General features: G+C 45.5%; 1 protein-coding gene across 1 annotated transcript in view; it reads right to left on the bottom strand.

The window, feature by feature from the left end:
* The window catches only part of GMPPB (GDP-mannose pyrophosphorylase B), a 249043-nt gene that overhangs the window by 223251 nt on the left and 1954 nt on the right, over positions 1 to 23838 (bottom strand). Inside the window, exon 2 of the mRNA XM_085625038.1 lies at positions 10737 to 10871. Coding sequence (XP_085481164.1) covers positions 10737 to 10865 — 129 coding nt within the window. The 5' untranslated portion in view covers positions 10866 to 10871. The remainder of the gene's footprint in view (positions 1 to 10736; positions 10872 to 23838) is intronic.

The raw sequence follows: 23838 nt of genomic DNA, 5'->3' as shown, positions 1-23838 counted from the left end.
CTGTGGGCGGCCTTGACCATTCTCAATCTGGTTTCAGGCCAAAACACAGCACAGAGTCTACACTACTGTCTGTTATGGACGACCTGCACATGCTCCAAGACAAAGGCTATTCTGTGATCTTAGTCTTATTAGATCTATCAGCAGCGTTCGACACCGTGTCTCATAACATTCTTATTGACCGGTTGTCGAACGTGGGGGTTAAGAACAAAGCCCTGGCATGGCTGAGAAGCTTCCTTTCTGATCGCACCCAGACTGTCACCATGGGTACGTATCGCTCAGCAGAGGTAAAAGTCTTGAAAGGGGTACCACAGGGCTCTTGTCTAAGCCCAACGCTTTTCAACATCTATGTGGCTCCCCTGGCAAGAGTGATGCGTAAATTTGGCTTCATCCCCGTGTCATATGCTGATGACACGCAGCTCCTCTTCCCTTTTAAGACTCTTACCTCGGAATTGAGGAGCTCTTTCTCTGCAGGCATGGAAGCTGTAGCATGTTGGATGTCCACTAATTACCTACAGTGTAACGTTAGTAAAACGGAGGTCATGTTGTTCGGTGAAGCCAAAATACTCTGGACTCCAGACTGGTGGCCACCTGGTCTAGGCGTAGCACCTGAGCCCAAACAGATCGTTAAAAACTTGGGGATTCGCCTTGACCAGGATCTGTCACTAAAACAACATACGAACTATGTCGCAGGCGTATGTTTCCATACTATTAGCCTGCTACGTAAAGTCTTTCCATTATTGCCGGACCACTTCAGGAAGACGCTGGTGCAGGCCCTTGTTATGAGTCGGATCGACTACTGCAACGGTCTGTTGCTCTCTGCAAATGAGGGAGTATTGAATAGACTCCAGGTAATACAAAATACTGCGGCTCGCCTTGTTCTTAATGCCCCTCTAAGAACAGCATCAAAGCCACTTTTAGAAGAACTCCACTGGCTCTCAATCCGCCAAAGGATAAAATTTAAAACTTGCTGCCTAATACATAAGAGCCTAAATAGACAAGGCCCACTATATCTGGAAAAGAAATTTATTCCATACATTCCATCCAGAATGCTCAGATCCAGCAATGGGCATTTACTGGTAGTACCGCGTGCCAAGAAGGCCAGGCACGGAAATAAGGCACTATCAGTGTTGGGACCTAAATTGTGGAATTGTCTCCCTGTAGCCATTCATTCCTGTTCCGAACACTTGATGTTTAGGAAACAACTTAAAACCTTGTTGTTCATAAATGCAATTTAGTGACTTCCGCTTGTTCTACTCTTGATTAAGGACTAACCCGCCAGAAGCGCAGAGATACTCCAGTTGGAGTCGATTCTAGCGCTATAAAAACCTGCAAATAAATAAATAAAATAAATAAATACGTGCCAACTGGGTGGGTTCCAAGCACTAACACTGGTTTTGCCAAAAAGACATTGCCATGGCTTGGAAGACTACAACTGCCCCCCTGGTCACAGCATGGTGGAAGGATGTAGGCCGGCGGGCATCTGTAGAATTCTCTGTCTGAGCAGATACCAGAACTCATGATGGGAGGTGTGACCTCATGGAGCAAAGAAAAGAATATCTGACCAAGCTTAATGCTATGCTCCCTCCTCCTAAACCGAGTGATGAAGATCTGCCATGATCCTCAATGTTAATGTCCTTTGGGGCTGCGTCCTGCTGTAGTTGTGCTATAATTGGTTATCCTGGGCTGAGAGATTAGGGTCAAGTTGCAGAGAGGCAAGCAAAGTTGACTGTTTTCTTTGATCATTGTGTTTCTTTTAATTCGGATATATGGTTAGATGATTGCTGTTCCCACAAAATTGTGTACATTTCTCCTTTAATATATAGAAATGATGTTGCACGGGCATTTGAATCAGATTTGACTGCACAACCAGACTGTAATATCCTGAGGTCTATGGTATATGCCACAAGAAAACCTAATAAAAATGAATGTAACACAAAAAAACATAGTAGTAAGCGGTAAGCATTCATCAAGCCACATATGCCATAAAGCGTGCACAGGAAGAAACAATCAGCAGGTCTCTGCTAAGAACCTGCATAACTAAAGCAGCCTTGCCACCATACTCACATGCCTTATTCTCCGATAGTTAACACAAAGCTCAAAAATGTTAGCAATACCCTTTGCCAGTCTGGGGAGCTGTCCCTCAGTCTCCTTCTTATGTCAAGCTTTTCTGGAGGGGATGAAACATGTATCCCACTGGCCTCACAGTCACACATTTGCATTCAACTGAGTCACTTTTCTAGTCACCATATATTATCACCTTGTACACGTCACTCACACAGTCCTGTCCCCACAGAGTCCAGGCACATTATGGTAGAAACAATTCCCTCAACTGAGGCCAGTAGTGATCTCCTTCTTCAAGAAAAGGAAAAATTCAAGTTCTTCACGCAGTTTGAAAACAATTGCTAAAGAATTATGTTCCAGGTCACAGCATGCAGCCCAGTGTCCTAGGAAGGCACACTTGGGGAACGTTCCCCTTCAGATCAAAGAGTCATGCCTGGTGTCTCAAATCAACACCAGAAACACAGACTGAAAACGGGCTCAATGTTGCAGCTTTCCATGGACTGTGATCATAGCTGAAGCGGTTTCAAATAGCACATTTATTCTTTTTACTTTCAAAGCCAGTTGCTATTTTTTATTACCAAACCTGGGTGATGCATCAATATCCCCATGCCCAATATTTCTAGCCCATGACTTCAGGCCCGATTTTTTTCAATGAATATGAAAAGGTTTTTGATACATATTTTTTTTTTATTAAAAAAAACAAAAAAACTACAAGTCATGTATAATAAAGGGAGGAGGTCTGCCGGTGAGTGACTGAATGGACATCAACTGGAAAAAAACCTGTATAGTTATTATAGGATGAAATGAAATTCAGATTTAGAAAAATATTTTGGTGTGAAGAAAGCCACAGTAGTTATAGTGATCATTATAGTAAGACAGAAGCTAAACAAGGATTTACTAATGGTACTTATGGATATCAATACTGGTTGTTAGACATTTGCTGGAAACTTTAAAATCCCAAATTAGTTTTGCACTGTCCCACATGGCTAGAGTTGTGATCAACCATAAGGGGAGCGCAGTGACACTCCTTTCCAGACGCACAGCGTGAGGCGTAATTCTCGCATGAAAATATTTACCGTTTTTCAATTTCAAAATGATTATTCCAACTACTCCAAAATATTCAATTCACTTGTTTATTGTTCTTATCATAACACACGTAGGATGCTTATATTTTCAACAATGTTTCTCATGCGCCAGATATGCCCATCCGGGCCTTTTTCTGGGCACGTTTGAATCCACCAATCCTGGATTCAAGCGTGCCCAGAAAAAGGCCTGGATGTGCATATCTGGCGTATGAGAAACATTGCGAGTGTAGCTCTGATGGTCGATGATCCGTCAAAAATCCGCTAATTATGGCGCCATCCACGGCCAAAAACGATGACTGCCTGCTTCTACGCTGCTGAGGAGAGCTCTGCTGTGGAAATTCGTAGAATCAGCTGCCTCTAGCACCTGGAACACAACTTTAGACTGCCGAGCCGCGCTGCGGGTAAAATGGCGGCTTTTGGGTCGGCAGAATGCTGATTTCCTGCACTGTGGACTGCCCTTCTTCTGGCTAGCTGATTGTGAGCCACATACTATTGATTTCCCTCCCGACTACTGCCTGTGGGTGAGTGACTATTATCGGCTGCCGCTGGTACCCCTTAGCCGAGATTTATCTAATGTGCCGCACTGTGTGTAAAATGACGGTCCCGGGCTCGGCATACTGACTCCCGGCGCTGCGACCTACCTTCTCTGGATGCGTGGAGCCGGATACTGCTATTGATTGCCTGATGCATGGCCAGAGACGTTGCTGAGAGGCTCTCCTGTGTGGCGTTGAGGCGCTCATTTGCTGCTGTTGAGGACCGGACTCTGCGGGGAAGCCCCCGTCTGCCGTCCTGGGCGCTGCGCCCGAGACGGAGATCCGCAAGACGGTGAGTTCCTCGCTGGAACTACGGCGCTACTGTGGGGCGGGGCGCCGGCTGTTGGGTCTCCCCCTCTGAACGGCCATGTCTGGGGGCGCTGCGCTGATGTCCGTGGCCGGATCTCTTCGCGGGGACAATTCGTAATCAGCGGCGAGGCCTTGGTAGGCCCGGGACAGGCTGTGGTGCATCCTGGGGATCGGAGCATCCGGCCGCGGCTGAACTCGGCGGGATACTCCTGCTCCTACCATCTGGGGCTCTCACTTGCTACCCCGGCACCTCTGGATGTTCGCTGCTTTGACTTTCTCTGTGCTCTGGTTTATGCCAGGTGCTCTCTACACTGCACAGGATACAGCCTCACTTTCCCTCTTGTGCTTCTAATTGCGACGTGGGCAACACCGTCAGTTAATCTCATATTTACTACATCCCTGGGGTGGAATTGATCATTTGGGCGCAAGAATTCTGCTGGACATCCTATCTAACACACAGTCTGGTCGCAGACGCGGATTGCTGTTTTCCTACAAATCCACGATCCTCCACTGCGACTGTCCCAGTATTGATATGGGGCGCACAGACAGCAAAGTAAGCTTCAATTTGAGGCCAAAGCACATACTAAAGCCTCTACTCCTGCTGCCTTTGACTCGGAACCAGACCCGGAGCAGGGCCCGACCGCAAAGCTGGAGCGCATGATGCTCAGTATGCAACAAAGTCTACAAACTATTCATTCCAAGATTGATGGTCTCAACCTCCGCATGGACAGCATGGCTTCGAAACTGGACAAACACGGCACACAAATTGCAGAGGCGGAGGCTCGCATCTCCGCCATGGAAGATCGGATGGAGGTGGTAGGGACCTCGTGTGCTACCATGGAGAAAATATTAGAAGTCATTAAGGCCAAAAACGAGGACACAGAAGCTCGTTCCCGCAGAAATAACCTCCGTATTATTAGGGTATCCGAAATACCAACACCGGACCCATGGAGACGTATATTGAAACGCTGCTCACGACGCTGCTGGGAGCTGAAAAGTTTTCCAAAGTGTTTATCGTCGAGCGGGCTCATCGATCCCTGGCTCCAAAGCCCATTCCAGGAGCCCCACCACAACCAATCATTGCCAGACTCCTTAACTATAGGGACAGGGATACGGCTCTCCATCTGGCCAGGGAGAAGGGGAGGCTCGACTATCAAGGGATGAAAATAGAATTGTTCTCTAACTTCACCGTCGCAGTACAACAGGCTCGTCGAGAGTTTCACTCTGTGAAGAAGAAATTGCAGTCCCTTCAAATTCCCTATGCTATGCTTTATCCGGCTCGTCTGCAAATACAACATGATGGGAAGGCACGCATTTTCGCGACGCCAAAGGAGGCCCTGCAACACACTCGACGGCTGGAGCGGCAGGAGACACTACGCGGGAAGAGTGGACATTCTGACTCTTAAGGTTGAGCACGTGAGACTAGTATAACTCTGTTCATAAATGTTATATTGCCTATTTTCTTTAATGGCCTTTTATGTGTAGCTCGCTCTCTAGCTCGTTGATATAGGATTAATGCTTAAACTGTACGGGCTGACATTTCAGCTCCATATGTGCCATGATCTGTAGGTGCATTTAAAGTATGCTGGCACGGACACCTGTTCAGAATTGTACTTCATACCCAATGTTAACACCAGGTAGCTAAAGATAATACTTCATACTTTACGTATGACCATGAGTTGGTTAGCCAATTTCCTCCTAGCTCGACCCATCCCGCACGTGCGGGGTCCAGGGGCTCCTAGCGAGCCACGAAATGGGAATTCCCCACAAAGTTTTGGTTCTATGTTGGTGCCACATTGGCGCCCTTATTGGGGTACTGCATTTCTTTGATCCTAATATGGTATGCATTGTGAAAATTCAATTGTTATGTTTCCGTTCTGTTTATACAGGGAACTATTTGTGGCAATGTTCACTGGCCGCTGGGGGAGGGTGGGGTGGTTGGTGAACTCTGGGTCAGTATAATGGCATTGTGCAGGATCCATTTTTGAGTACTGAGTTGTATTTCACATGTAGATTCCGTTCTGCTACAATTTTATATCTCAGATTGTATGGCCATGGTAGATAAAAACCGGTCTAATCTCACTTGGGTGAGTTGGAATGTCAGGGGGCTTAATAACGCCAAGAAGGTGCGGCAAGTGCTAGCCTATCTGGACAGGCATCATGTGCAGGTCGCCCTACTGCAGGAGACGCATCTTACGCGGCAGTAAGTCTTGCGTGTTGCCACGAGATGGGCCGGGGAGAAGTTAGCTGCATCTTATTCGTCGTATGCTCGGGGGTTATGATCTTGGTAAAAAAAAAATGTTCCCTTTACGCCCACCCATGTTGATGCAGACACTGAGGGCAGGTACATAATAGTTCAGGGTAAGCTATATAATACACATTTAACTATTGTTAATATATATGGCCCAAACAAGGATGATCCCGTCTTTTTTGATACTCTGTGGAGTAAACTCTATAACATCATTATTTGTGGCGGTGACTTTAATGTGGTACTTGATCCCGCGATGGACAGAAGAACGACAGTAGATTACCCTACCCCCCCCCCCCCCCTTCCCCTCCCCGAAGGGCCACCTGTGTAGGGCATGAGGGAATGGGATCACTGGGTCTCGCCGATATCTGGAGACAGCGACACCCACGAGCCATGGAGGGGTCGTGTCACTCGTATGCGAGGCAATCTTGGTCCCGTATTGATTATTGGCTGGGAACGCCAGATGTTTGTAATTGGGTTACGCAGATAAGGCACTTGCCTAGAACTTTGTCCGATCACTCCCCAGTGGCTTTGGATATGACTCTTCCCTCCCATGTCCCGCCCCCCTTCCAGTGGCACTTACAGTCCTCTTTCCTACTTGATCCAGTATTTACGGAGGATGTCCGTAAGGCTATAACAGATTACTTCTCATTAAATACAAGGTCGGTTCAAACTATGGAAACATTGTGGGAAGCCTTTAAGGTGACCATTCGGGGGGAAATGTATAGGCCTCCAAGCTGGGGTCTTGAAATCTCTCCGTCGCACCATGGCGACGCTGGAACGGGAGCTAGGCGACCTGGAACGCCAATATAGCATCCGGCCCGGCCCAACCATATTAGCGCACATAAAGGAGAAAATTCTAGAATATAATGAAACAGCTGAGCAAGAGATTAAGTATCTCTCCCGACGGAGTAGGGCATGATACTATGGTGAGGGTGGCTGGCCGGGGAGGACACTTGCTGCCCGTATCCTAGACCCACACCCTAGGGCGCAGGTTGTTCAAGCAATCAGGGTTGATGAAGACACACATTACGACACTGATAATATTTTGCAAACGTTCTCTGATTATTACACTACGATGTATGCCCACCGACCCACAGCTAGCACTGCTGAGTTAGAACAATATCTTGATGATATCGCCTTGGTGTGGCTGTCATGGAGGCAACAAGAATTTCTGATGCACCGACTCACACTGGGGGAGATACAGGGTGCTATTTCCGCTCTGCCTAACGGGAAAGCTGCAGGTACTGACGGGCTGCCGGCCAAATTCTATAAAGAGTATGTTGAACAATTAGCGCCGTGTCTACTTCAACTCTATGAGGAGGCATATGAGGCCCAGTGTCTGCCTCCGACCCTGCGGGAGGCACTAGCGGTTGCCCTTTTGAAACCTAAGCCGCCTGATAAATGCGACTCGTATCGCCCGTTGTCTATCATAAACACTGAAGTTAAAATTCTGGCAAAGGTTTTGGCCACGAGGATCCAACTCCTCCTGCCGGTTATGGTACTCCCACACCAGTCGGGATTTATTCCTACTCGTTCCACGTCCCATAACTTGCACACCATATTTGCTGTAATGCATGTATTAAAGCCCACACTCCCAGCAGTAGCAGTGTTGCTCGACGCTGCAAAAGCGTTCAACTCGATATCTTGGTCCTATATGATTGCAGTCCTCCACTGTATGGGCGTCCCGTTTGCATTTACGAACTGGATTAGACTGTTGTACACTAGACCAGAAGCTAGAGTTAGAATTAACGGACACCTCTCGGAAAAGTTCTCCATTCACAGTGGCACTCGGCAGGGCTTCCCACTATCGCCACTGCTATTTGCGCTTGTGATGGAGCCCTTAGCATGTATACTAAGGCAGCGGCATGCTGCATCGGCCCTGCGATTTTTTCAGCGTCCACTTGCAGTTTCCATGTATGCAGATGACATGGTACTGTATGTTTCGTAAACCGGCGCAGTTTCTTGCGCAAATCATCCGAGAATACATTCGGTTTGAACGCTTCTCAGGCCTAGGAATCAACTGGTCCAAGTCAACCATACTAACTCTCACTGATAGCACCCGCCCCTTTGACATGGAATACCCATCAACGTGGTGTTCGGATGCTGCCAAATACTTAGGAATCTGGCTGCATAGGGATCAGCAGACGGTCATACAAGCTAACTTTGGCACCGCCATCACACGGTTGGAGGAGCAGGTGAATCGTTGGATTAAATTGCCCCTGTCCTTTGCTGACCGCATAGCCTTAATGAAAATGGTAGCGCTCCCACGATTTTGATATCTCTTTTTAAATATCCCGGTACGTCTTACAAGACATTTTTTTGACACCCTTCTCTCAATCCTGATCACACTAGCTTGGGGTGGGAAGAAATCCCGGCTTAAGTGGGAAACACTCACCTTACCATATGAACAGGGCGGGTTTGCGGCACCAGACATCCATCTTTACTACCTCTGTGTGCAAGCGAAGTATGCCTACTACTGGCAGCATGACCCGGCATACATCCCGCATGTGGTGGTGGAGGCGGGTGCTGTGCATCCTATACTCCTTAAGGCCATGATAGTAAACTCACACATGGTGTATGAGAAGGGGGAATTCGATACGATTCAAATTACATCTCATGCTTGGCGAGAGCTAGGTCAACGGGTGCACAAAACTACCGCTATATGCTCCAAACATGCCACTGCTCCACCATTCAGATATCTTGGTAACCCAAGAGGCGGGTACACTGAGGACACTTGCGGGATGGGACTCTTCATCATGGCGGACGTGTTCCCTGGAGGCCAGTTCATAACCTCAGCAGACCTGGCCATTCGGGGTGAGGCCGCCGCCATGCAGATATTTGTGTACACTAGGTTGCGCTCTGCCATGCGTGCACTTAATCCACATTTCCCTTCTGAACCACCGACTCTTGAAGCGCTGCAACTCCTATACACGGCTACATCCAGAACCAAGCTAGTTGCTAAGCTCTATAGGGCATCCCAACGTGACATGGCATCTGTGGGGGCGAATGCACTGGATAACTGGAATGCTGTGCTCCCAGAACCGCTCACGGAGGACGACTGGTTCGATAGCTGCCGCCTGACGGGCCAAATGATGTCTAATGGCAACCTACGTTTGGTGCATTTTAAATACTTGCATCAGTTTTACTATACACCGGCACAGCTGTTTAAATTTGGGTTCCGACAATCCGATGCCTGTAAACTCTGTGGTGCACCTGGGGCTGGGTTTTATCAACTGGCTTGGGAGTGTCCTAAAATACTTGACTCTTGGAGCTCAGTTGTAAGAATAATTGGCCTGATGATTGAAGAACCGCTTGACTGTCATCCAAAACTGTGTCTACTGGGAACGGGGGCAAAGGTAAAGTCTAACAAAAAACGTATGTCTATTGCATTGCTAATAGCTAAACGCAGGATCTCTGTCTGTTGGGAGAGTCGAATAGCACCTACAGCTAAATTGTGGCAACAGGACTTGGTGCACTGCCGGGACCAGCTCACATGCTACGCGGAGGAGTTACTGTCCGCTTCCAAGCCACGTGACATTTGGAGACCGCTCACAACGTATCTGCTGTCACTTACTGATGTATAATGTCATGACTGTACTTATAATGCTACCCTGTTCACCCTCGCCCTACAAGCCGATACCTGTTATGCCATGTCTGTAACTCTGGTTATATATGATGTCATGTTTTGCGATGATGTAATCTCAATACTGTGATATTCCTTGATCTGTCAACTGTACTGATGCCATACACTTGAAATTATGCAATGTTTTGTATTGTATTTGAAAAGCAAAAATAAAATTAAAAAAAATTACAAAAAACATTGAAATCGGACAATTGTGATAAATGTCTTTAGGTGCATGTTAAAATTCTAAGACTCAGCATAATATTGTGAGAAAACCAATGCACTTCACTGAGACTGTAAATAAATAAGTCTCTTTGTTTCTAACAAAAATAATAATAATAATAATAATTTCGAGAGGTCCCCTCTTTAACCCCCTAGCAAATTGTACAATGGATGCCTAAGGTTAACTGTTATCAGCAAGAGGCAACTACAAGCTGGCATTGATTCTGCGACTGGTGGGCAAGCAAACACTTCTGGGTGTAATTGGAAAAAGGACATGGCTAAGAAATTAAACTGGTACTGCAGATTAAGACATGTACTAGAAATGGGCACAGTTGCTTATGATATTGCAGGTGATGAGAAAGAACATGGAAAACAATGGAGCCCAGTGTTGGTATTCTCAATCCCTCTCCTGTCCAAGAACATTGAGAGCCCTCTAGATTGCTCCGCATAAAGGAATGCAAGACAAAGGGGATGGTCCACAAATGGGTACAGCGCAAGGCCTGTTGTCAGTCCATGACTTTATGCTAAAGCATGTCCTCACAGAAGAGCATTGTTGGATACAGTGTGGTGGTGGAGTGCATCTTTGTTGCTATGTTTCACTGCTATTCTAAAACACAAAATCATTTGAAACATTAAAATATTCTGAGATTTACCTTCACCAGTGCCTCCACTTGGTGCAGTAAGATGGGTTTGTTGCAGAAGTCCACCATTGGCTTCGGAATGCTCAAGGTCAATGGTCGTAATCTTGTACCATACCCACCAACCAAAATCAGAGCCTTCATGTTGACCTGACAAAAGAAACCAGAAAACAAACACAGGTAAGAACCATCTGGGCACCATCAAACTTGAAAGAAGACCGTATGAGTTAAGCATTTGCTGATTAGACTTGATGTGTGCCTCAGGTCAAAAAAACAAAACCTGGGAGGATCAACATAGCCCCTCATCCTTTCAATGATGATAAACTGAGTACCATTAACCCTTAACTGCTAAGGCTTACCACCCCCAGTGCTGAGCCCTTTTTTGATATTTTCGGCACTATCGCACATAAGTGTTCCTAATTTTTTATTTATTTATACACAAAGGTATTGAAGCCAAATTTGTGTCCCTTTTCCCCCTCACTTGCTAATAATAATGGTGCCCAGGGTTGGTACATTCCTCTAGAGGGAATTGAGAAAATAATCAAAATTTAGCAAATGTTTGGCTAAAAAAAAAAAAAAAAAAAAAAGTGTTGAGTAAGAAAGCATATTTTCCCCCTAAAAAAGGCAACAAAATGGTTGCTGTGCTAAGATCATGGGATCACAATTTTCCCAACTTTCAGGAACAAGCAGAGTTGTAAAGCAAATCCAATGCAATTGTTCTAAGTGGTGGCCAGTGTTTACCGTTTTCATGGTTTCTACCTACGTGTAGTTTGTGATGGACACGGTGTGAAACCCAAAAAGCTATATATTTCTGAAAAGCAGACAAAATTTGGAATTCAGAAAGGGGTCATTGGTGTAGATCGCACATAGATTTTAAAAAAGAAACTAAATGCTGAAATAAAAAAAAAATGGATAACAGACAAATAGAAATAGGAGACAAAGTTTTCATCTGTAATTTTTGTGCCCTGGTGGCAAGTTTAAAAAAGTAATACAGCGTTACATCCGTCAGACTCTTCTGGTAGCAAGGATATGTAGAGTGTGTTAGTTATCCAAAAACATGCAAAACCCAGCACCAACAACTGACCTGCAGCTTGTCATAATTTTTAATTCTGTACCATACATGCAGAAATTCAGATGGTAATATCTAATGAACCAAAACTAGGTATGAAAGTAACCCATTCACATTTTTTTAAATGCGCCCTAGATATTGAGGGGCATATTTACAACGGGATTGCGCCACCTTAGCGTCACTCCTTATGAAGCTCCGATGGTGCAGTGCCCTGCACCATATTTACAAAGCAGTATTAAGCCGCTTAGCGCCGCTTTGTAAATATCGTACCCTTTCACGCAGGCATCTGCGTGAAAGGGGCGTGCAACTGTAGGCATTCAACTGCAACACACATTACTTTTTGATGCTGCTCCAGATTTACAAAGATGTGTACATTTGAGGCAGCGCCAAAAGCTAACGTCACTGAAAAGCAGGCGTGAGTGGCACAACGAGGAGAAATACTTTTGTTTCTTCTTGTTTTTGCTCATTATATGTGTGCTGCATTCTGTAGCACACATAGAAGGAGTAAATCGCCTTTAATGATTGTTTATATGCAGGAAGATATCCCTTCTTGCACATAAAGAATCATTCCTGCAACGCAGGCACCCTTGCACCGTGGCGCAAGGGTGTGTGTTTTGTCACTAGCCAGCTTTTTTTTCCCACCGGCGCAAGGTCAAACACAGGGGCACGCCGTATTCTTGTAAATATGACGCATTCCTATGTTTTTTAAATGACGCAGAGCTGCTAAATTGCTAGCAGTGCCGCACTGCACCATTTCTTTGTGAATATGCCCCTAAGTTTTGGAACCGTGGTTATTTATACAACTCTGAATTTGGGGTTACCCATACTATCATGTGATTCAGAGGACATTTTACAAATTGTGTTGTTTTTCTTGCACACTTACTTATATTTAGAAGCTAAAAATTTAGAAAAACGTAATTGTTACAAACAGTACCCCACTTGTGCGGCTGGGCAGATCACCAGCAACAGGAAAGACCCCAAAACATAATGGGGAGACAACATTTTTTGTCTTGTAATTCACCAACTGAATCCAGACTTTTCTGAAAACTAGACACCCAGGGAGTCTAGGGTGATGCAACTTGCTGGATCCTACTACGTTTACTTACACAGAACCCCCAGCAAACCTCAAACTTTTGCTAAAATCATGCATTTCACTCACCTTTCTGTGAGTGAAAGTAATGAAATTGTTTGGAAAAACAAAATTTCTTCCACCTAGAACTCTTGCACTTCTCTGGATAAAACTGTACCCTTTGTCAAGGATTGCCAAGCTGACCAATCTCGTTACGTTTTAAGTTGTTGAACTTCAAGGACCATCCTCATGTCGAAGCACAGGAAGTGTAAAATGGAAGGTTGGTGTGGTTTTAGGCACTTAGGAGCAGCATGCAGAGATGGTAGCTCAGCTGTTCTCAAAAGACACACAAATGATGGGCGGAATGCAAAACAGATCAAACATTCACCCCCAGTCAAGAGATCTGGGTTAAATCCATTGTTCACTACGCCACCCCAGTTTGGACCCAGACATATGCAAATTAATCTTGACCCTGCTCCACATGGGAACAGTCCAGCCCGAACTGCCAAGCCAGGTCCTCCCTGGACCAGAACCAAGCATCCTGGGACTGGTTTTGGGGTATCACCCCTTATCCTTATCAGCCAGGCTCGCTTGAATCCCTTGGCACAATGAGCCTGGGACCCATGTCTGGACATACCTGACGCACTTAGGGCGAGAAAGTAAAAGACACACAAATGATGGATTGAATGCGGAACAAATCAAACATTCACCCCAGTCAAGACTTATGGGTTAAATTCAGTGTTCTTTTGCTCACCATGCCACCCCAGTTTAGACCCAGCAATATACAAATCAGTTTGACCCTGCTCCACATGGGAACAGTCCTCCGCGAACTGTCAAGCCAGGTCCTCCTTGGACCGGAAACAAGTATCGATAGATTAAACCCAGATCTGTGAGTGAAGGTGAATGTTTGATTTGTTCATAATTGCGTCCATCACCTTCTTTTTGCTTGAGATGTTATCAAGGGCAGTGCTCAAGTCGAAGTCATATCATGTTTGGCCCTCTGACAAGACGTGATGCGAGGAAATTCTGGGAACGTGTTTGGAATTAGGACTACATGTCCAAAGCACCTCAGAGGGGCCACATTTAGTGTGGGTCATATAAAAAGGCAATCGTACCCAAACCATCGTGCTCACTATTTTGAGAAAGGCCTGCAGCGTAGTATAGGAGTTGTTGACGGAAACCCAGAGATAATTAGAAACGGAAAGGTCTTCTGCGAAAATGGTACTGAACGCCACCTAATGCATGTTCCGAACGAGACTGCGTTTGTGCACTCTGTGGAACTCGCCCTTGAACATTTGGTTACAATGCTTGAAAGCTTGGGATTTATTTCTAATAAAGGGGAGACATCTAGTGGTCGGAATACAACACAGACCGGGAGAATAGTTATTTTTGTTTTTGCAGTATTATATAGCGCAAACTCAACTCGAAGGTATTGGAGCGCTTAACATGTGCACCAGTTACATTACACAAGGACCCATTCATTTTTGTAGGCACAGGGAGATTAAGTGATTTGCCGAGAATCGTAGGATGCTGAGCCAGCGCTGAGGCTCCAACCTGGTTCCCCAGTTCCCAAGTCGGCAGCTCTGGCTGTTACGCCACACCCTCTCCCACATTTTCAGAAGAACTTTCACCTGAAGCGACTTTGAAAAGATTGTAAAAAGGACAAGAGACCTTAATCTTTCAAGAAAGTAAACTGAAAACATAAGGTACATTTGAAGAACCCCATTGTTAAAGGTTCATCCTGACACCACCGCATTAAAACATACACAAATAACAAATTAAAGAAATTAAAAGAATAAAAGTAGAAAAAAGAAACATGCTGCTGCCTAAACACCGTGAAAATACGGTTGCTATAATGAAACTAAACACAGCAACTATTACTTTCCAGACCTATTCTACATACTCTTTGCTAAAAATGTCCAGCGTTGCCGTAACATTTAAAACCAGTGTGTTGGCTATCTTGAAATGGTAAAAAAAATGTGTACACTAATAACGATAGCATAGCATAATGCTCTTCTGGTTTAGGGGACGTGGCCATGTTGGATGAGCCATACTGAAGATGAAATGAGTGGCTAGCAGACGACCTAATAGCACTGCATGGAGAACTGTAGTATCCTCTGAAGAAAAAATAAGATAAAAAGAGGAGAGACAAAGAACTATAAAAGGAAAATAATGGAAACTAAAAGGACCGGCTAACCAGCCCTGATGCTGAACCGCACTAATTTTGAGGCAGGTGTGCACACGTAATCAGAAAAACACTGTAATTCATAGGGCAAGAAAGTCAATGACCAATGTGGACTGAACCATTACCCCATGCAGCACAGGATCATGGATGGAATTAGAGTGTACATGGTACTCAAACAGATGAATGGCAGGCGAGAGCTGACCCAAAGGCCTTCTATGTATCATTATGGATAGGTATTTATATGTATGGATGTATGCATTGTTTAATGATTTCTATACAAGATATTCCTAGACAGTTTTATGCCTGTCAAGCCTTCCAAAGAGTTTCAAGAAACTTATTACAGTGCAAATCTTCTATCCCTATGGTTTGTCAGAGGCTGTAACCAATACCAAAATCCTTCACCTAGGAGGTAATCTATGGCATTTCATGTAACTGAATATCCATCCGTAGGCTTTAATACAGAGAATTAACAATCCACCCTTGTATGAAGGCAACAGTGTATCTTTAAGTCAGAAGAGAGGCGTGGTAAAACTCTGCTACAATATTGATACATATCTTGAAGGTAATTAATGGAGAAGGAGGTGTGTTAATAGGCAAACCTGGACCCCAAGTCTATGAGTAGGGTGAAGGCTTCAAGAACTAGATGGAAATAAATGTACTTCTTTTGTTCAGTTCAGATGTGAAGTCCTGAAAGCGAATGATCAAATCCAAAAATGATACTGCAATTGGAAAAACGAAATCAAGGATCAGCACCGATTGTACCAGACAGACTTGGCGTCCAGAAACTCTGGTGCCCAGAAAAAACAGCCTTGTGTACAGTAACCATTGCCTTAAAGAGACCAGACTGTGAAAGTGTAACCAGTGGAGAGACACAGCCCTTGGTGAAATGGACTCACTCCAGGGCAAACCAGCAATTAATTAGCTGGGCAGCAACAACATTCTGCACTAGCTGTAGCTGAAGGATAAATCTCACCCAGGACACACAAGAGACTGAAAATAGCAGAGTCCAGTCGTAACTGTGTAAAAGCAGTGACCACTGGAATCTGTAGGAGGGCTTCTATGGCAGGGTTTGTTCCAGATTCTTAGCTAAGTGAAACAGGTATAAGTCACCTTGAAGCCTGGGTGTCTAGTGCCAAAGATGAATCACAGACAACCGGATTGGGCACAACTTTGACTGGGCCAGGTGGTGGGCCCAATGTCTTAGGACAGAGGCTTCTGCTCCTGCATGAGGCCCCAAGGCTGGAAGCAAGGTTTCTGTTTTCAGATGTTAAGCTTTAAAATGTTGCCGCATATCCAAAGCGTAGTGACCATAAACATTAGTCAGTGCCTCCAGATCCAGACTAATGGTTCCTGACTGGGAATGACTAAAGACCAAAATTTAGCTCGGTATCACCAGCATACATATAGAAACAGGCCCTGAAGGAAGTAGTCGAGTAAGGGACTTCCCGTACAGGTTGAAGAAACTGGAATAAGTAGGTGGGCTTTAGTATATTTTAGGGTTCTTTTCAGGATTCGAGCCGAGTGAAACAGGTATAAGTCACCTTGCAGCCTTTGTGCCTAGTGCCAAAGATGAATCTAAAACAACCAGTTTGCTTACAACTTTGGTTGAGACAGGTGGTGGACACGGCGATGCTGCTCCTCTAGGAGGCCTCTGCGCTCGTCAGTAGGATTTCTGTTTTCATGGTGTTAAGGTTTGAAAAGTTAGAGCACACACAAATGGCCAGTGTTTCCAGAATCCAGACTTATAGTCCCCGAGTGTGAGTGAGGGAAAGGCCAAACGAACTGGGTATTACCAGCATAAATACTGAAACAGGTCATGGAATGATGAAGTAGTGGAGTCAGGGACTGCATATCTAGATTGAAAAATGATAACCCTTGTGAGACGTCATAGTGTAATTGCCTAGCTTCTGATGAAAAATGTTAAAGGGCAACTGCTTGTTGCCAGTTTGCCTGAAAGAAAAAAGTATCTAGATTATCAGGTACATGCATCAAAAGAAAAACAGGTCGCAAACGGGCAGATTCTCAGAATCTGCCCCTTTGCGACCGGTATTTTTGCATTTGGGATGCATCATCCCAAATGCAAAAATCGTAATTTAAGTCATCTCTAAATTGCGATTACTTAAATTGCGATTGCATATAAGGAATCGCAAATTGAGATTAGGGCATGTGTGTGCGCAACATATGTGCCCAGATCAATTTCAGGGGTGCAACAGGGTGTCCTTTTGACACCCTTGCACCCTGAAATTGCATGCGCAATTTGCGAGGACCTATTGGTACTCGCAAATTGCGCATGCCATTTCCCATTCATTCCTATGGGCCTGTAGGCCCATAGGAATGAATGGGAAGCCATTTCTTATTTGCGACTCGCAATTTGCGAGTCGCAAATAAGGAATGTGTAGGAATCACTACTTTTACAGCGATTCCTACATGCATAGGCTTTTGCGAGTCCTTAATTGCGATTCCTTAATTATCGCAAAATCCTACCTTGATGCATGTGCCTGTATGTCTCTAACAGCAAATTAGCTTCATCCATGATTTAATCAAGAGGTTGTGTTCAGCAGTGTGGAAAGAAGCTTAACGTTTTAACGGTTGCAGTTTTCTGACCCACTGCCAGCAACTAACGCGGTCAAAACCTCTGGGACACGTGCTGGCACGAAATCCACTTAAAATAACTGAAAAGCCCATATTACTCAGCAGATTTTTGTAACGGACTGAAAGCCACGTTTTCCCCAGGAGCTTTACCAAATGTGGCTGGAGGGAAATGGGGCAGAATCTGCTTAACTGCTCACTAGGGTTTTTTTGAGAAAAAGTTTTGCCAATCCCAGATTTCTAGGCTACATGCTGAATACCATGGCTCAGCAAGCTAATAAATAGAGTGAGTTCATTTTTTCGATTGTTTCATCAGTCATATTAAATAAAGGTCAGCTGGAGACGCCAATGAACAACTTCTTGCAAGGACTGCATTAGCTAGTATTCAGTAATGCATTTAAAGGAGAAGAAACAGCCTAGTAACCCAAGAGCGCACAAGTTGAATTCATCTTATAACATGCAAACCGTGGTACCTTTTCAGATCACAGCCTACCAGAGAGAGCAGCTGTCTGCTTGCTAAAGACATCTTGCAGAAATTCGGAAAGCTAACCTAAGAACACATTCTGCTACTGCTTATAATTGGATTTGTAACTCAGATTTGCTTGCTTTCCATTTGCGGGCTTTATTCGTTTTAGGTTGTACAGTATGTCTCTGTCCTACCCATGGAGCATAGCCTGTTCATTGTATTGTTCCACAAGTGCTCACTTTCTGTAAACAGGCCTTTAAATTTTGTTCTTATCGTGTCACATTTGTTGTGCATTCAAAGACGGAGGTTAAAAGTCAGGCTCTATCTTATGATGGAGTTTGGTGTTTACTTTTCTTTCTCTGACTTCAAAGTAAAACGATTTATGTGACACTCATGCTGATCGGAGGTGTGCTGGAGGAAGACTGTACAATGTTAATTTTTTCTAACACGCAACAAAATTGAAGTGTCTGCAAATGAACAGCAAATATTAGAAATGGGATAGCACTAATGAAGTACATTTTTTTGTAATTCTGAAGTGTGGCGGAATTTTTTTTTAATATGATCAAAACAAAGCAACACACTAAGGGGCTGATTATGAGTTTGATGGTGCAGCAGCAGGACCGCCACGTCGCCGCACCGCCAAACCCGCGTGAGAACCGCCCACCGCATTATGTCTTTTTAAGTGACTGGCGGGCAATTCCTTTGCCGTTCCCATGGCGGTGCCAATAAAATATGGACTGCAATGGGAAAGACAAAAACAGTTCCAGCACAGCATGGAGTGAAAAGTCCAAGCCTTGCTGGAACTTCTTAGCATGCACACAGTGCCCCCCTTTGTGCAGCCAAGGGCGTGAGGCTCAAGGGGGCCCAGTAGGGTCTCCTTGGTTTCTTTTCAGCCAGGGTTTTCATGGAAGAGGAACCAACATGAAAACCCTGGTGTAGAGGAAACTCTGAATTTGCTTGCCGGGACCACAGCGGTACCGACAAGCATTTTAATGCCTCTAGACCGCCGCACCCCTACCAGGGAACGGCAGTTTTTAGCGGTGGTCCCAGGGTGGCATGACCACTAGGGTCGTAATGTGGGAGTCGCAACACCACCACCGCCGCTCCACCATGAGTCTGGTGGTCTGAGGGCTGCCAGACTCGTAATCTGCCCCCAAGTGATGCTATGCCACACATTTAGTTTGTGAGCTATATCGTTTTATCAGTAAAACTGTATGTCAGTGCAAATGTGTGAGAAGTTGGCCTGGTATATGCTTCCACTAGGTAAAGTGGGCACCCTGTGCCAGTCCAAACAACCCTTATGGTGATTTAAGAGCTCAAAGATAACCGGAGAAAGCTATTCAAGTGGTAGCTGTGGAGAGCATCCTTCAGGCTTAGTCTTGAAGAAACGTTAAGCAGATTGTTTTACCAGAATACAACCTTATAGTATTGGTTAAATGAAAGGAGAACCACACAGTAGTTATAAAAATATGTATCTATTGATATAACACTCTTTCAGTACGACACAGTACCCTCTACACAAGGATACTAGTAAAGCACACAATACTGTAGCACAGAAACAATAACAAATAGCACTAATACACAGTGGGCTCCAAGGGGAGACCAAACCATATACTAAAATAGTGGTACAAGAACCACAACTAGAGTCAAGACAGTGCCTAGAGGATGTAGAATCGCTGTGACCCCAAGGAACCACCCAAGGTGAGGAAGAAGGGACACCATGGAGGACGGGTGCAGTGTGGGAACACAAATGCGTGCTACGTATAATTCTTTGGGACAGTCGCGGTTGAAGTTTTAAAGTTTAAGGACCGTTCTAAGTGGGCTTCGAAGAAACCTCGTGGAAGTTAGGGGGTTGAAGAGCCACCCCACCCGTGAATACCGTAGTACCAGAGTTACCTTACCCAGGGAAGCCGGGTGCATAGGTCTGAAATGGTGTCGGAAACCGCTGCCGAACTCTATGGAGGACTTCGTAGAAGAGTCACTGCTGGAAAGAGGGAAAGTGTCCGTCGGAATCCAAAGGCGGATACTTGGTGAAGAGTACCTGAAAGCAGAGGGGACAGAGTCTGGGTCACGGAGGAGTGACCAGGGGCTCGGTAGACGAAGGTTCACCAATGTTGGGTGCTTCAGGTGCATTGAGGGGGTTCTTGACTCTGCAGCCACCAGTACCAGGAGACGTCGGGGATGACCAGAAGCCGGTAATGAGCTGTCCCACGAAGGATGTCAAGTACTGATGGGTCGGTGTCCGCCTGGAGCACCAATAAGCCTTGGCAACCCACGCTGAAGGTCAAAGAAGGTTACGGGTCGGACCAGCAAGGTCCAGGAGACTCACCAAACACAGGGGAGTCAGGGCAGGCCTGGAACAACTAGGGGAGCCTAAGAAAAGCAGTGTTGACCCTCAAGAGACCCACAGGCCGGAGGCTCAGGAGTCGCAAGGGAACCTTGAGCAGTTTCACAAAGCCACAGCGCACGGAGCAATCGGTGCGAGGTCGCCGTATTTCTTTGGTGGAAATGGGGCCAGTGGTTGGGGCTACTCGGAGCCCTGTGCACTTGTTTTGGAGACTCCAACAAGCATATGCACTTGCAAAAATATGCGGTGCACAGGGGTACAGGAATTGCAGCCCCCACGAGGGATTCTGACCTCATATTTGGTAAGAGGGCAGCTCGGACCTCGAGAGACTTGGAAACCTACCTTCCATGTTGCTGGAGCCTTCGGAGTCCGCAGGAGCTCAGGAGCAGCAGAACAGTCAGTTGAGATGTGGTGCCTGCGGTTGCAGGAGAGTTACTCCTTCCCTCCAAGGGAGATATCTTCAGTTGTCCTTGATGCTCCACAGGTCCTACACGGAGCCTGTATGGTGCACGAGCACAGATGATGCTTTGGACAGAGAGGGAGGCGAAGTCGGGCCCAAAAGAAGTACAGTGAAGACCAGAGTGTCCAGACGGTTGAAGGTCAGTGGTTTCTTGATCAGAATCTTGTCCACATCTAATCTAGGGTCCTACAGCCAGGTAAGCATGTTTGTACCCACGGGAGAGGGTTGGACAGATTCATGGGACCCTCCCAGGGGAGGGTCTGGACAGTGGGGAGGTTACTCCCATGTCCTTTCTCCAGTTTTGCGCCAGAGCAGGAGTCAATGGCTTCCAGGACTGGTTTAAACTGGACTATGCATAAGGACACCAAATGTGCCCCTCATGCAGAATTACGGTCGCTGGCAAGCGCACCCACCCATGCCTAATACACTAAATCCTGTCTGGGAGGGAGTCACATCTCCCTTGTTCTGCCTTCCACTGCTCAAGCTTGGCTCAGTAGCAGGAGGGCAGAAATGTGTCTCTGGCCAGCAGCAACCATTTTGGGCTGCCAGGGACTAGAAGGCTGGTATCAGGAACACCAGGGACCTGACGAAGCTCATTTCTGAGGGGTGTAATCATACCTCCCAGGGGTATGATTCCATAATGTTTAACACCAAACATGATAGGGTTACTTTCAGCCGTTTTAGAGTTGGTCATCACGCGGTCGCATACTGCCACTTTATATGTCGTAAATGGCCATAGCACTAACAATCCGGGAGAATGGACTCCGTAGGCTGCAGGAGTGTCCTGCTAATGCAGTGGCACCCTCTCACTTAGAACCAAGCACCCTGCCTTCAGGATTGTCAAGGCCTGCTATAGGGGTGACTTATAGGTTTTAAGTGTAGTGACCCTTAGATATAGTAAACCTATATCTTAAGTAAGTGGTGCATGCACCAACTTACACAGGCTGCAATGGCAGACCTGTAGTTCCATTTGGCATGGCCTCTCATGGGTGGCATAATACATGCTTCAGCCCATGGGAGGCCTCTGGGGTACCTATGCCCTGGGTACATGGGTACCATATACTAGGGACTGACAAGAGTACCCCAGTATCCAATCTGGAGTGTATCCAAGTACATAACATAACAGGTTAGGGATAAAGCAGATAGACTGGGGTCCTGATTAGCAGAATCCCAGTCAGACTAGTCAAAAACAGCATCACAAGAAGCAAAAAGTGGGGGTAACCATAAGAAACAGATCCTACTTTCCTACAAAATGTAATGGACTGAAAATGTGTTGTCTTTAATGGCAGTGCGCTACCACACCCACTACTCCTCGACACACTACGCCACGCCTCTCTACGACACTATCCAACATTCTAAGCCACTCTAGCCACTTCACTCTCGCCACTCTACAACATTTTATTACACTCTACACCACTACATGCTATGCCACACCACTCCACGGCTCTCCAATCTGCGATACTTTACTCCACTCTATGCCTTTCCACCCTATGACCCTCCACTTCCTGGTACTCTACGACACTTCACAACACTTCACTTGATAACCCTCCACTCTACGCCACTCCACTATACGCCAATGCACGACACCCCACTCTCAGCTATGCTATGCCACTCCACAAGACTCTACTCCACTTTATGTGACTCCATGACACTCTACGTTCCCCCAACAACACTCTACTACTCCGCTCTATATCGCTCCGCCACATGCCACTCTAGTACACGACACTCTACAATACTCTACGCCACACTCTTCTCCACTCCAAGTCCCTCCATACTATACCACTCTACATCACTCCATTCTCTACATGACTCCATTCCACTAACTTTTAGCCAAGCTGGAGTACAACATGGCTAAACACATTAGCAAAGCCAATAGCTCTTGCATAGGCGAGACATACTGGCTTTGCAAATGCTTATTTTAAATGATATACATGAAAGTCTTCACACAGCTGATGCATTGGCAGAAAAGTGAACTAACTTGTTCCAGGAGCTTGCAATATGAAATAACTCTTTGGGAAGAGGAAGGGTACCTCATCCCCGGTGAGACCTTTGTTGATAAACTTACCACCACGCTACTAACATCCTAACAGAGCCAAGATATCTTTGGAAAGGGCTAACTTTGAACTACATTTATGAAAACTGGTAAAAATATAACATATCATAAAAAGTCAGGTATGTTGCAACTGTAGCTCAATAGCGTAAGCACTCCAGTAATTGCCTCGATGGCGAGTTGAAATGCTAAAACGGTGCATGTGAACAACCAATGAAAAGGCTATTTATCATATATTATTCAGCGGCCCATGCTAAGTGGCCTGGATAAAAAAACAGAACAGACCTGCCAAACAGGCTGTTCATAATTCACTATTTACCACTTAAAAACAAGCAACCTCTCAAACAAAGAAGAGACAAAATTAATCTTACATATCAAAATACATGAACGAATGAAAGGTCCTCAGAGCTTGTAACAAGCATAGGATCCAATGTGAACAGGAACAGGTTTAAGTCTGGGAAAAACTCAGTGGCAGAACTTCATCTGCGCTAAAGGTGGCAGACGCAAACTCTCACTAAAGTCAACAACTGTAAAATGTGTGAGGAGTTTGTAAAATGTTTCGAGATCCAAAACACAAGTGGGATGCTGTTCATGTTTTGTATTTTTAGACATACCCGGTTAATTGTTCATGACAGCAATAATGTTGCCTCAACATTGGAAACCACATGAGCCCATCAACTAAGTTGCCTACCTCTCTGCCATTACTATTCTGCCTTCTGTGAACATCTAGTAACACCTGCCTGAGTACTAAAGGACATACACAGGAGACAACACTTAGTCACTCCTTCCCCAAAATAGAAGGAGCTTGGTGGAAAAAAAGAGTCGACGGGAAGCAGGTGGTTGGGTGCAAGAGGGTAATTTGACAGTTGTAAAATAGCAGAG

The sequence above is a fragment of the Triturus cristatus genome, chromosome 9, assembly GCF_964204655.1.
Source record: "Triturus cristatus chromosome 9, aTriCri1.1, whole genome shotgun sequence".
NCBI lineage: Eukaryota > Metazoa > Chordata > Amphibia > Caudata > Salamandridae > Triturus > Triturus cristatus.
This window is presented reverse-complemented; position numbering and strand designations above follow the sequence as displayed.